The 13,410-nt window shown below is 37.1% G+C and overlaps 1 protein-coding gene across 2 annotated transcripts in view; it reads left to right on the forward strand.

Moving 5' to 3' along the window:
* Positions 1–13,410, forward strand: part of OSBPL11 (oxysterol binding protein like 11) — a 76,354-nt gene that overhangs the window by 48,122 nt on the left and 14,822 nt on the right. For both annotated transcript variants that reach the window (XM_060775172.2, XM_060775163.2), the window contains exons 5-7: positions 3,120–3,299; positions 7,146–7,347; positions 11,199–11,344. In XM_060775172.2, the coding sequence (XP_060631155.1) occupies positions 3,120–3,299; positions 7,146–7,347; positions 11,199–11,344 (528 nt within the window). The remainder of the gene's footprint in view (positions 1–3,119; positions 3,300–7,145; positions 7,348–11,198; positions 11,345–13,410) is intronic.

A 13,410-nucleotide genomic window follows, 5' to 3' on the forward strand; every position in this document is an offset into this window, starting at 1 on the left:
TGTGTTGTTCCTATGTAGTAAACATCACATTTATTTATTTATTATTTATTTCACATATGTATATCCCACCCTTCTCGCCCTAAAAGGGGACTCAGGGCAGCATTACAGCAGGCAGCAATTTGATGCCAATACATATAAATATAAAAATAAACAAAGACAATTGAAACCACACAATTAAACAATTATTAAAACATCAATCAAAATCACATAATCCAGATCGTAGTCCAAGGCCTGTCCAATTGTCATACATTCCTGTCCAAAGCCTGTCTACATTCCTGTTCAGACCAGAATGTGGAATGCTACTTTTTAAAAGGAACTAGTTTACTCATTACTTCAGTCAAGAAAGGTAACTTAGTGAGTTACTTGTTAATTATGAGTTGCTAATGATGTAACTATTGTACCATTTGCTCAGCTCTTCTTCCATACCTGACTCTTTCACACAGAATCACTGACTCTAAATCATGTGCCTATTCCTCAACAGAGAAGCAACCCTTACCCTTCCATCAAGTTCTTTCTTATATCTTATATATAATGATCTAAACGAGCCAGTACTTGTGCACCCTCTGTGCTCCTGTTTTGCATAGCCATCCTGACAGAGTAGTCCTCTCGCTCACTTTCTCCAAACATCTCACACTGACACATTTCTGTTTATATATTGTGGTAATGACAACAAACTATGCTTCTCTTTCCTCTCATGTGTGTCAGCACAGTAAAGCAGGAAAGACATAATTACTTCTTTAAATATTTTTTTTCTTTTAACATGCCCATCTTACTACCTTTATTGCTGCTCATGTAGTTAATGTATCTCCGTCTTAGTTTCTCTTTTGTCCTTAATAAAGCTACGGCATGACCCACCCACCCCCAAGTTGTCCCTTCCTCCTCTCCTTCAGAGTCAGGACACACACTCCAAAGGGGACTTAGGGCGGATTACAATGCACACACTCAGTAATGTGTAATGGGCAGATAGCTGGTTCTCATTTTGTTGAAAACTCCTGAATTACAGCTTATGACTATTATAGCCTACAAAGTAATCCTGTTCCAGTTTTAGTTACAGCAAAAAAATAAATAAATAAAAATTAGGTGTTAAAGTTACCAGTTAAAAAATCAAATAACCTCTTTGCTTGGTTCAGATGAAATTGGGAGTCATTGTTAATGAAAAACTCATTCGTTTGTTTCTAATTCGTTTGGAGTTTTTATTTTTGAAGGGAGAGATGAAATAACTTCATGGGGTCCAAACCTTGTTATGCTCTGGCTTATGAATCTGAGTTGTTAATAGTGGAACTGGGCACCTGTAACATTTTAATTAGGTTTGGCATGCTCTAAGAACTGCTATCTCTTCCTTCATTCAGAAGGTTTAGGTCAGTTTCCTTCAGTTGCGTTTGCAATGTAGTTCCTCAGACTGAGTCTACAGTCCTGTGTTTGCTGAATACAGTGGAGTTTCTTTCTGAACAAGTTAACAGGTGCACATGGGATCAGGCAGTGAGCTTGTTTCATCTTGTACATCAGGCAAAACAAAGAGATTAGATGTATAATGAGTGAAGTTTGCAATTTATTTATTTGTTTGTTTGTGACATTTATATGCCGCCCCTCTCATCCCAAAGGGGACTCAGGGCGGCTTACAAGTAATATACAATACAATAAATAAAATAAATGCAATATGTTCCTGGACCTCTCTCTTTGCTCTGGTGCCAGAGCAGCAGTTGGTGTTGGGGGGAAGGGCCCCCAACTGATGATACTGAAGACAAGATGGCACTGTCTTCTTGGCCCTTCTCTTTACTCTGGTCCCAGAGCAGCAGTTGGTGTTGGGGGGGGGGGGCAATGACAAAAGACCTTCTTTGTGGATCTCGGTGGTTAACAAGAATATGAATTTGCATACATTCATAGGTCATCAGGAATATGCAGGAGGCATTTCATTGCTCAGAGTCAGGACACACACTCCAAAGGGGACTTAGGGCGGATTACAATGCACACACTCAGTAATGTATAATGGGCAGATAGCTGGTTCTCATTTTGTTGAAAACTCCTGAATTACAGCTTATGACTATTATAGCCTACAAAGTAATCCTGTTCCAGTTTTAGTTACAGCAAAAAAAATTAGGTGTTAAAGTTACCAGTTAAAAAATCAAATAACCTCTTTGCTTGGTTCAGATGAAATTGGGAGTCATTGTTAATGAAAAACTCCTTCGTTTGTTTCTAATTCGTTTGGAGTTTTTATTTTTGAAGGGAGAGATGAAATAAGTAATATACAATACAATAAATAAAATAAATGCAATATCTTCCTGAGCAGATATATAAGGTTCTATATGTATAGGCATGCTTAAATAAGAGCATACAGCTCCTCTATTGATGATAAACCTTGAACCAGTCAGCACTCACTCTCATGTAGAGGCGCCACATCTACACATGCCTGTGTGTGGATATATTTATTCCCTTCATATAGCTGCCAAATATGGAGCAGCCGTGTTTCTATTAAATGAATAATACTGTAGAATAAATATAAAATCAACATATATGTGTTTCCTAAACAGTATGTCTGCAGCATGGATTGCGGGTCGGATTCCACATATCATGTTCTGTTTTAACTGCTCATAAAATGTCATACCATGTTCTATTTTATCTGTTCATAAGGAAATGAAAGCTGGCTTTAAGCACCATGGCTACACAGTCACTTGGGGAAAAGCACATTATGATCTGACACAAAAGCTTTCCCAAAATAATTGGGGACAGATTACTAAGGCTTTGTGTGCTTTATAGAATTTTTCTTATTCAATTTTGTGAAAAACTCTCCAGGGATGTCTTTTGGCCTTGCTATTGTCCATGGCGCTATTCTAGAATCAGAAAAGGAAACACGCACACACAAAAGGAAAATGTGTTTTCTTTGGTACCATGAGGGCGTCAGGAAAGGGGAGCAATGCTGATGGAAGCTACTCCTAGAGTTTGAAGCATGTTTGAAACAGGTCAAGGCCTGAGTATATTTATAAGTTAGCTCATTCTGAGGTGTTTCCAAATTCTTAGTGGCATATTTTCATAGTATATGCATGAATGTACATAGTCTGGAAGGGTGGAGGTGTTAGGAATTAAATTGTAAATATTTCCTAATATATATGTTTGTTCACCAGAACAATCCTCCTCTGAAATCTCGCAGCTTCTCCCTTGCATCTCAAGGCAGTGGCTCTCCCGGTGTGCAGAGAAGGCCCAGCCAAAATGCAGCCTCTTTTTTTAATGTTGGTCATCACAGGTTACCAGCTGGGAAGAGAATTCCCATTCTGCAGCCAGATCACTTAATTGACGTACGAGAGGTTAGTATAAATAAAATCTCTTCTTGGTTTCTTTGGAAGAATGCAACATCCCAAAATCGGTTCCTAGATATTTATGGTTCAAGCTATATGGTATTCTTCAGCATTCATTGGTGGTTATAGGCTTCTGTGTTTAATCTACATTAATATAAAAGAAAAAAAGATATAAATGAATCCTGTGGCACTAAGCTATTCTGAAATTAGTGAGAATTTCTAGCATAAACTTTCCTGGACTCCAGTCTGCTTCATCAGATGCATGTAATTCATCAAGTACATAAAATGAAATAGTTCTTTGGAAGGTTGTACTAGAACTTTTTTGAGGTGCTGCAGAATTCCATTGTACCTTTCCAGGCAGATGAACATGGCTATTTCTCTGCATACTGCTATGTTACTGTGGATAAGAAGAAGGGTTTAGCATATTTACTCCCCGGAATGGAGTACTTCAAGGACCAACAACAAGTGATTGCTGAATTATTCCTCCAGAGATTCTAGTCTATGAGAGAATTCTGTATTGAAAAAGATTTCTTATCATATTGCATGAATCTCTACTATCAGAGAAAAAGTGAATAGCCTGTGTTAAAAATGGAATTATCACCATCAATATTTTTGTATTGATTGCTCTCTGATTTCTCTGTCTGCAACTCTCCTGCTTCAATATGCGTAATTGTATTACTGAAATTCTGGATAATAATTCATACTGTGGGCGGAAGGCCTTGCCATAATAAATATAAGGCAGTATATTTTATTATTTTTGCTCAATATCTTAGTATTTGCAATAATTATGAATTGTACTCTGTAACTGTAAGGAGTTTGGATGCATATTTGTTTCTTTGCCTCCTCAGATTAATTGTAGGGAATATTTTTCAACTGGGGAAAAGAAATCCAGCTTGCTTCAGAAACTTGACAAGAAGTCTTTAGCCCAACCCTTGGATGACCTGAATCTTTTTTACATCTTGCAATATCAGCTTACTCTAGATAGGTGTCGCTTTGCAGCATCTCTTGAGCAACTAATTCAGTAATTAGGGCATATTGTGGAAGAGCATTAATATTGTTTACTTCTCTCTCTCTACCTTTTTTGCATATCTACAGGGTTTAAAAACAGAACTAAAGTCTTTTCCAGACAGCAGATAATGTAATTGAGGATATTTTTAAAAGATGCAAGCAAGCATTTACAAAGAAAAGTACTATACATAGTATATTTTGGGCTTATAAAGTTCCATTATCCTTTATACAGTATATCTTCTTCTATTTAGCTTTTGGTAAATAGTGAACAGTGCTTAAGCTCAGTAGAGGTATAATCTTTCCAGATTTTTTAAGTATAATTTAAGAGATAAGTAGCACCTGAGTGGGTCTCATGTAATCTTCCTTCTCTCTTCTACTCAACCATCCCTCTTCCATATATTTTTGACATGTAGTTACATCTACATGTCACTGCATGCTAACAATAGCTAGAAGTTATGCCAAAATTTGAAGGCTTAGTTTCAACACTTGGTTGAACTATCCTCAATATTCAGATCATTGCAAATTAGATATTTGAGGTCATTAGTGCTAATGATAAAAGGAGTAATTACTTGAAATAGGAGAAACAGAGGAAATATTAATATCCTAGAGGAGGTTCTAACCTTTTAACTGGGGTTAAGAGATTAGAAAATATCAAGTTTTATATCAAAGACAAGCTTCCTTCAGCATCCAGGGTCATTTGAACTGCAATACTGTATGATTCAGTATTTCTGAATATTGATAAAGTTGCCTTTCATAAATCATTTCATGGAGCATGTGAAAGGCCACACCTCAATGAATGCTAGAATTCAACAAGAAATGCAGTGGCTTAATTATCAAGATGGAAAGGCTGTTGACAATTTGGATAGAAAACCAAAATCAGTGTAGTATGCCTGTCAGTCTTTCTTTAGTGTAAGAGAAGGCTCAAAGCCTTTTCAATGATCTAAAAGCTGCTCATACAGCAAGTGAAGGCAATTGCGATTAATAATTTGTTGTAAGTAGGGGTTGGTTCAATCACTTTGAAGAAAGAGGAAGTTTGCATAATATTAAAGTTCAAGGTGAAGCATCGAGTGCTGACATAATTGCTGCAAATGATTTCCCTAAAATATTGGAAGATATTATTGATGAGGGAGGTTATTTTTATGTAGATGCAAATGGGTTATTTTGTGAGAAAATGTCTGATTTTGACTCTCTAAAACCCTTCCCATCTTCTTTAAGAAAATCCATCATCCTCTACCAAGGTTGTTTAAAGTTGTACTGTACTGTATTATACAGCATTTGAAAATGTGTAAGTTTTTACATGTATGAGTGAAAATAAATAATATATTAAGATGAACAACTGCCCAAGTTCCATTTAGAATAGGACTCCTTGCAAATTTTGTTTTTGTATTTTTTGTTAGCATGGGTTAGAGCCTCAGTGAGATTTATGTTGTTGTGTATATCCTCATTAGAAATATTTCATCTCACTTCCTGTTCCTAATACAGCAAGAAATGAGAGGAAATCTCCTCCTAGGAAAAGAAAATCACTCATGTAAGAGTTATCATTGGAAAAATGTGTCTCCACAGAAGGTTTATCACCAATCCTTGTTTCTATGACAACCCATTTTTTTCAAAATCCAATTGTTGCAGGGACAGAAAGTGAGGTGAAATCTTCTGAATAGGGGCACAGACAGCAAAACAAACATTAAAGGGTGTCAATCCTTTCCTACGCTATCCAAAACTTTTTTTAAAAATGGCTCAAGATGCAAATACTCATTCTGACTTACAAACAAATTAGACTTAAGAACAAACTTAGAGAACCTATCTTGTTTGTAAACTGGGGACTGCCTGTGTATGATACGTAGCTTTGGGATGAGACTGAACTAAGGCTTAATAAGAAACTCTGTATTGATTATCTTCAACTGAGTCCTAGAAAAATTGCTTTAATCAAGAGATAATGAAGAATCTTTAATCAGGAGTCTTTAATTTGCTTAGTATTTTTTAAAATGTGTGTGCACCAGTAAGCATGTGAAACTTGGGTCTTTTGAAGTGGAAATTGAAGTAAACTTCAGCTTTAAATAGACAAATGGACAAATATGACCATTTTTATCTTGTGAAATGGATTCTAAGGTGTTTGGGAGCTAAATGAAAATATAATAGCCAATGATGTGGTAATGTAATGAGTGGGTTTTGACTGGAAAGAAAGGATAGTAATAAGGAGCAACTGTAAAAAAGTTGAAAAAGTGAGCAGAAATTATTAGGATTAAATGCAATAAAAGAGTGTGCAGTTGGATAAAAAGCATACGTTGATTTTAATTGTCATAATTGATGACACGTTGATTAAGAATTAGAGCCAATTTTGTGCTGTCATAGAAGAATTTATGCGTAAGATAACAGGCAGCATCTCTGCTTCACTTGTATTGATAAGTCTTTAGATGGGGTATGTGTTGAGTTTTCCTAGAAGCCTATTACGTACCAAGATTCCTATTAGTTGGGAGAGAAGAGCAATCATGACTGAAGATTTGATAAAATTTGGCCTGCATTCAACAAGGGTATACATTATTTCGAATGAGTTCTGTGATTGATGAGTTGTGCTATCCCAAGATTTTGAAAAGTTACTGAAAGCAGAATGGCTAACATTTCAGTCATGAGGTAACAGATAATGCTCTTCAGTCTCTCTTCAGTGTAATTTGAATGCTTGAACAAATTAGATGATCACAAGTTTGGATTAACAGGAAGGAAATGGTCTTTTCATATGGTTATATTCAGATTTTGAATTAATTTAAATAGCAAGGGCTTTTTAAATAAGTGAGAGTTTTGATGAAGTTTCAGATATCTTAAATTACAACAAATTATTTTATTTGTGTGTAGAAGATGTATCAGGCTGAGGGACAGCAAAGAGACCTTGTAAGAAGCATAGAATGCCTTCCTACTTCTGGTCATTTTTCTTCCTTGGACCAAGATCTGCTGATGCTTAAAGCAACTTCCATGGCAACAATGAATTGCTTAAATGATTGCTTCCACATTCTCCAACTACAGCATGCATCACAACAGAAAGGATCCCTATCTAGCGGTGAGTTATGTTTTCTCTGTTATATTTTTTTTAAGGTAAAACTAAAAGTAATGTATTTTATTTTTGTTGATAAATCCAAGCAGTTGCTAACTATCTACTGTTTTTTATATGCTGACATGACTCTGCATTTGAGATTATGCTTGTGTAAGTGACAGTCAGCACTTTTTAGCCTTTTTAAGGAGATAGTTGCATGAGATGAGTATAATACTGACATCATGCACTTCTCAAAGTCATATCTTAAAACTTATCAATATCATTTTGTAACCCTATGGGAAAGTCTGCATCCCTTACCTTTTAGAGGAGAAGAGTTGTGTGTGGGTTGAGCAGGGCAGGCACAGAATTGATAAAATTCAACAACTTCATCCCTGTTGTCACTGGAATGAAAATCTAAATTGGAGATGGTCTGAATTCATTTTCTTCCATTGCTTAGAATTGGAAGTAAATTACTTTAATCCCTACCTGAATGGTTTTTAAAAAAAATTACACAAGGAAGTTGTTAGGCACTGGTAGTGTGAGATGTTCTAGTCTTTTAACACTATAACGCCATCCATAGAAATGCCATGCCTATCCTTTTTTTACTGTTAATCTAACATTTGGCTTTTCCAAAGTGTACAGTATGTGGTTCATAGACAGTTGTTCCAAAGGTAGTTGAATCAAATGGCAAATTATCATTCATGATACTACTAATAATAATTTTTATTTCTTGCCTGCCTCTCAAGGCGGATTACAACATTGCTAAAACACACATTCACCTAAAAACATTCTTTAAAGTACACATAATGTATTAAAATGTATTTTCACAAAACACATATTAAAATACACAAAATAGAGATTGAACATAAGATGCAAGTTTAAAATCCATCATTAAAACTGTCTAGGTAGGCCTGCCAAAAGCAGTAGGTCTTCACTTGTGTCTTAAATTATGATAACTGATCTAGCTGTGGGAGCTCTTCTGGCAGATTGTTGTTCCACAGTCTTGGGGCGGCCAATGAAAAGGTCCTCTGGGTGGTGGTTGCCTGTTGGGTTCTGGCAGCCTGGAGCAGAAGCCCCCCAGAAGGCTTCAGTATATGGGGGAAGGCAATCCTGTAGGAAACCTGGAGCCAAACCATGTAGGGCTTTAAAGGTCAAAACCAACATTTTATTTTGCCCGGAAACTAATTTGCAGCCAGTAGAGTGACTGTAGGATAGAGGTGATATGTTCACTCCTGGATGTTCCTGTAACCAATTTGGCTGCCATATTTTGAACCCACTGAAGAGCTGAGGAATTACTATACTAGAGCTGCATCAGTACTTTGGAAGAAATATGAAGGAATTTTAACTATTTGTATACTCCAGCTGCATACCAAAACACTTTTTGTAGGAAGCGTGTAAAAATAGCTATGTCTTGTGTTAGACTTCGAGGGTGGCAGATTTGTCATCTGATATGCACCTTCATGTAAAATGTCACTCGTGGTGTTGCACTCTGGCCTGGATTCACCTTTGCACCACACAAGAGTCCAGTGAAAGGGAAAGGTTTCCATTTGACATTAAGTCTAGTTGTGTGCAACTCTTGATGCTCATCTCAATTTCTAAGGCGAAGAGCCAGTGTTGTTCGTTGACGCCTCCAAGGTCATGTGGTTGACATGGCTGCATGGAGCGCTGTTACCTTGCCGCCAGAGCAGGAAGAGTCCAGTATTACTAGCTAAATAGTTTATTGAAGAAAACAAATATAAAAAGGCAAAAAGTAAGACAAAAAGCAATGTCCCAAAAAACAATAAGAAAAAAGACTAATAAAAGACAATAGTCCATACATCAGAGTTCATAAGAGTTATGTTCAAAAGTAACAAGGAACATGAAAAATCAGGAATCAAAACATAAACATAAATCCTCAGCCAGGAACACAGGAACTTCTTTCAAAACATGAATCCATGAACATGAGCACTAAACTTTCCCAAGGAACTTAAACATAGACTTGAACGTGGAACAAGACCAAGGTATGAACAGTAACGCAGCATTGCCTACTCTAACCCTTTTAATAAACAACACTTTAATTTAAGGACCACAAAGCCATGAGGTCATGTCTTCGACATCTGCTCTGTTGTTTCAAAGATATGTCATGGAGTCTTTGTGATATCCATAATCTGGCTTCCTCCTCCCAGAGATCGAGCCTCCCGCTCCTACTGACCTCAGATGTTTTCCCAGGGGAAAGATCTCTCCCTTCTAGCTCCTTATCTTCTGTTGCCAAGGAACGGCTAGGGGAAAGGTTCTCCTTATCTTCTAATGCCACAGCATCTCCATCTCCGCTCTGCTCTGAAGCCGTCGCTCTCTCACCAGGAGCAGACCCATTCTCCCAGAGAGAACTGTGCTCTAAAATCCCCTCATTTCCCACATGGAAAGCCCATCAGTCCTCAAAACCGCTGATTGGACAATCCCATCGTCTTAAGCCTCTGGTTGAACCACAACATGTGGCAAAATTAGACTGTAAGGTACTGATGAGATAGACTGTGGTGTTTCACTTAAATCTAATGCCTGAAGAATTATATGGTTTATCTGACTTGCATGAAAGAGTTGAAAGTATGACATAAAGCAGAACTGGAAAGAAAAGGGTGCATCATTCAGTTCTGTAACTTGATGTTTCAACTCTCAAAGTGTGTGAGTATTTGAACAGTGAATCAGATTCTGATTTTGGGTTCAGCCTCTTTTGGGTGAAGTCTTAATCTTTGATGTACATCTAAAGGGGTTTTAAAAGGCAGTACAGGCTCAACGATGAGCTTCCTGTTCCAAAACTAGAGAGTGTGTGTGCACATGTGTATATGTGATCCAGTTAATGTCATAGGGCTTTTTAAAGCAAAGGAAACTCAGAGATGATTTTGCCATTTCCATCCTCTGAAATATTGCCTATAGTGCCTGGTGCTGGCTGGTAGTCTCTTGTCCTAGTACTTAGCAGAGCTGTCAGTGCCTTAGGCTCCTGATACTTTCCTTTGCTACAGTTGGCCAGCAGTTTAGCAATATGGGAAGTTCAGTCAACCAAAATAACTGCTGTTAAATGAATTCCTCCAGATTGTATAGTCTTGTAGCTAAGCCTAGAATCCAACACTGCAGCAGATGCCAAGTTATCAGTAATGTTTATGTCCCAAACTGCCTATTCCTTTATTCATGTTTATGTGTGTATTTCTTTGACTAAGACTTTGTTAGTCTACATACAGTTGTCTTTGAGGACAGAATGGAATATTTTCATTATTTATGAGGAATTGTATCCATTCCAATAGATTAGCTGGGAGGTAATTGGAGACACCAGAATCATTAAATGAATGGGTGGCGGTTTCCAAAGGCTACAGCATTAACTTTCAAGCCATTGCTTGTTTAAGAGAGCACACTGCTGCTTCAGCTGTGAAAAAAAATGAAGTGCTTCCCCATCCCCTCCCCCAACAAAAAAACCCTGGAAAAATATGTCTGGGTTTGGCCTTTTTCCCTAGAAGTAAATTACAGTTTGGAATTGTTTTTTCATGAAACTATCTCTACAGTGCTGGTGCAGCAACCTGTCCAAAAGGATTATGTAACAACCCAGTCTTACTGGGTTCTTTATCTGGTGTCTGATTACACCTTTCATAACACCATCTCTTTCTCCTCCAGAGCAAGTGGAGTGTGTGCTGTGTGTGTGTCATCATTGCCCAATCACAGGCCTCCTCCTAATGATCAGAGAAGGTGGTGTTCTTCTGCGCCAACCCTTTTTTGGTTGTTGCTGAGCAAGTTTAGTCGCTTTATGTCTTTTTTAGGGGGAAGGGGGTAAATGACAATAGTTGTTTGGGGGGAAAAAATCTGCTACTACTAGAACATGAGTAAATTTCAGCGTAAGCTATCTTTCACTTCAGGAACAACTATCAGTTGGTTGGAACCCAAGATTTCGCTGCCAAACCACTTCAGAAATGGAACAGATCAGAATTTCTCAGCTGATCAAAACAAGCCATCATCAGTCACAGAGGAAGAGACTATATCAGGATCCGTTCAACTAACTAGGGTAAGGTAATGTAAAAGATGGTGGACTGAGTTTGTTTGTTTTTTAACCCCTTTATTTGACAAAAGGAACTGTTTTGTCTTGCAAAGAGGTTATTGTTTTTGGAATTAGATGTCTGCGTTTCAGCTGCTGTTGAAGCAGAAGAAATAACACCACATCGAAGTTTCTTCCCTTTTAACAGATTTTCTGTTACCATTAACAAGTATAAGAAGAAACAGGAATCAATTAAGTGAACTTTGTAGCACAATTCAATGAGTTGTAGAGTGTAACCCAGATTAAATGGTAAGAACAAACTTTACCCCCCCCCCCCCCCAAAATCCTACACCTCAAGTTTTCTTTTGGTTCCGAGACATTCAGATTGCATATGGTCTTGTAAAGTATTTTTTTGCTTAGCTCAGTGGATAGACTTTTCTCCTGAATTTCTGCCATTATTATTCAAATAATGAATAAATAAAGCTATGGACCAGATTGTCAAGAGGAGTTTGCAACTCATAGGGTGGAAAAGGGGTGGGGTACAAATTAAACAAAAATAGATAAACAGTCCCAAGATTAGAAGCAAAGTCCCTGGGTATTTGTCAAAAGTCTCTCAGAATAATTTGGTAAGGGAAATGTGAATTTATTTCACCTAATACAAATACAAAAATCATTTTAAAAACTGAATAGCATGTTAAAAGAGTATTAAGTTGAGGGTTCACATTTTTCATAGCTATATGATCTAATACTCTAAAAAATAATTGAAAGGATAGTGCAAAGAAATATATAGGAGTCCAGATCAGTTGTAATTAGATATACTAATACCATTTTTGACATTGCTATTTTCATCAAATCAGTGGAGCATCTTCATGAATAAAAACTGTAGCAAACAAGAGAGACACTCCCCTCCCCCCTTTTCTCTTTAGTGAAAGAAATGACTGTTTCTTCCTGTCTTACTTTGAACTAGGAAAGTAAATGACTATTGGCCTGCTCAATTAACATGTGTGTGCTCTACTTCATTTTGTTAACCTCTGGAAGCAAAATCTAGAATTTCATTGTAGTTGTCTCTTGAATCAGTTTGTTCCAAAGAAGCTGAATCTGGGTCAGTTGCACTCCCTGGTGGATAGATAGAGATAAAGCGCAGTAATGGACTTGCTGAAAACTCTGCCGTTATTAGCTCTGTGAAGAGGCTTTCTCCACTTACACTGACAGAATAAACAAAGATTCAGAGTTCAGCATAGAAAGCCCTAGACCTAGATTAGTGAAATCAGTCATTTTCACTTTCTCGTGTAGTTGATTCTTTCAAACTCTGTTAAGTTTATGAAGATTTTTTCCATGATCTTGCATTTCCCCCATCAAATAGATTAATATATTTGGTGAAGTTTTGATTGTTGCTTTTAGTATAAAAATGAACAAAAACAAAATTGTTAAGTATACCTGCTCCAAAGTAGATAATTCAGACTGCAAGGTGTCTTGAAGAGAGCAAATATACCTTTGGCTCAATAGATCCAGTTGGTCCAAGCAAGTAAGCCATGCCATATATTATCAAATATAGTACAAAAACAGAGCAAACCAGGACGGCAGGCTGTTCTGTCTTGTGGGAAAGTTTCCTCAAAAGCTAATAGGATAACAACATGCAATTACTGGATAGTGCTGCATTTCTGGTTGGGAAAAGAAATGCAGAACGATAGCACAGTTCTCAGGACCTACAGATAATGTGTCTATATCACCCTAAAGCTTTGGCAAATACTTCAGTAAAACATGTGAAAAATAAGCATTGCTACATTAGTGGTCAATAAGGAATTTACTTTTAATAGGTTTTTAGGACTAAAATAACAGAATATTGGGCATGAAACTCTGATTTTTCATGTTTCAGTTTGCTTGGCTCTAAAGTTGTGCTGCTTCTTCCAGTTAAAGGAAATTCAACATTTTTCCTGAACTGGGAGATTGTCCTTTTGAATAAAGACCATAGTGGTTAAGTAACTAAGATTTTTCTTAGTTACTTAACCTTAGTGAGGTTTTTGGGCTTGTCTTTCTCTTCAGCCTGCCTCTTCCAAGGCTTGTTTAACTGAGGTGAGATATGATACTGAATATAT

This window comes from Anolis sagrei, chromosome 1 (assembly GCF_037176765.1).
Source record: "Anolis sagrei isolate rAnoSag1 chromosome 1, rAnoSag1.mat, whole genome shotgun sequence".
Taxonomy (NCBI): domain Eukaryota; kingdom Metazoa; phylum Chordata; class Lepidosauria; order Squamata; family Dactyloidae; genus Anolis; species Anolis sagrei.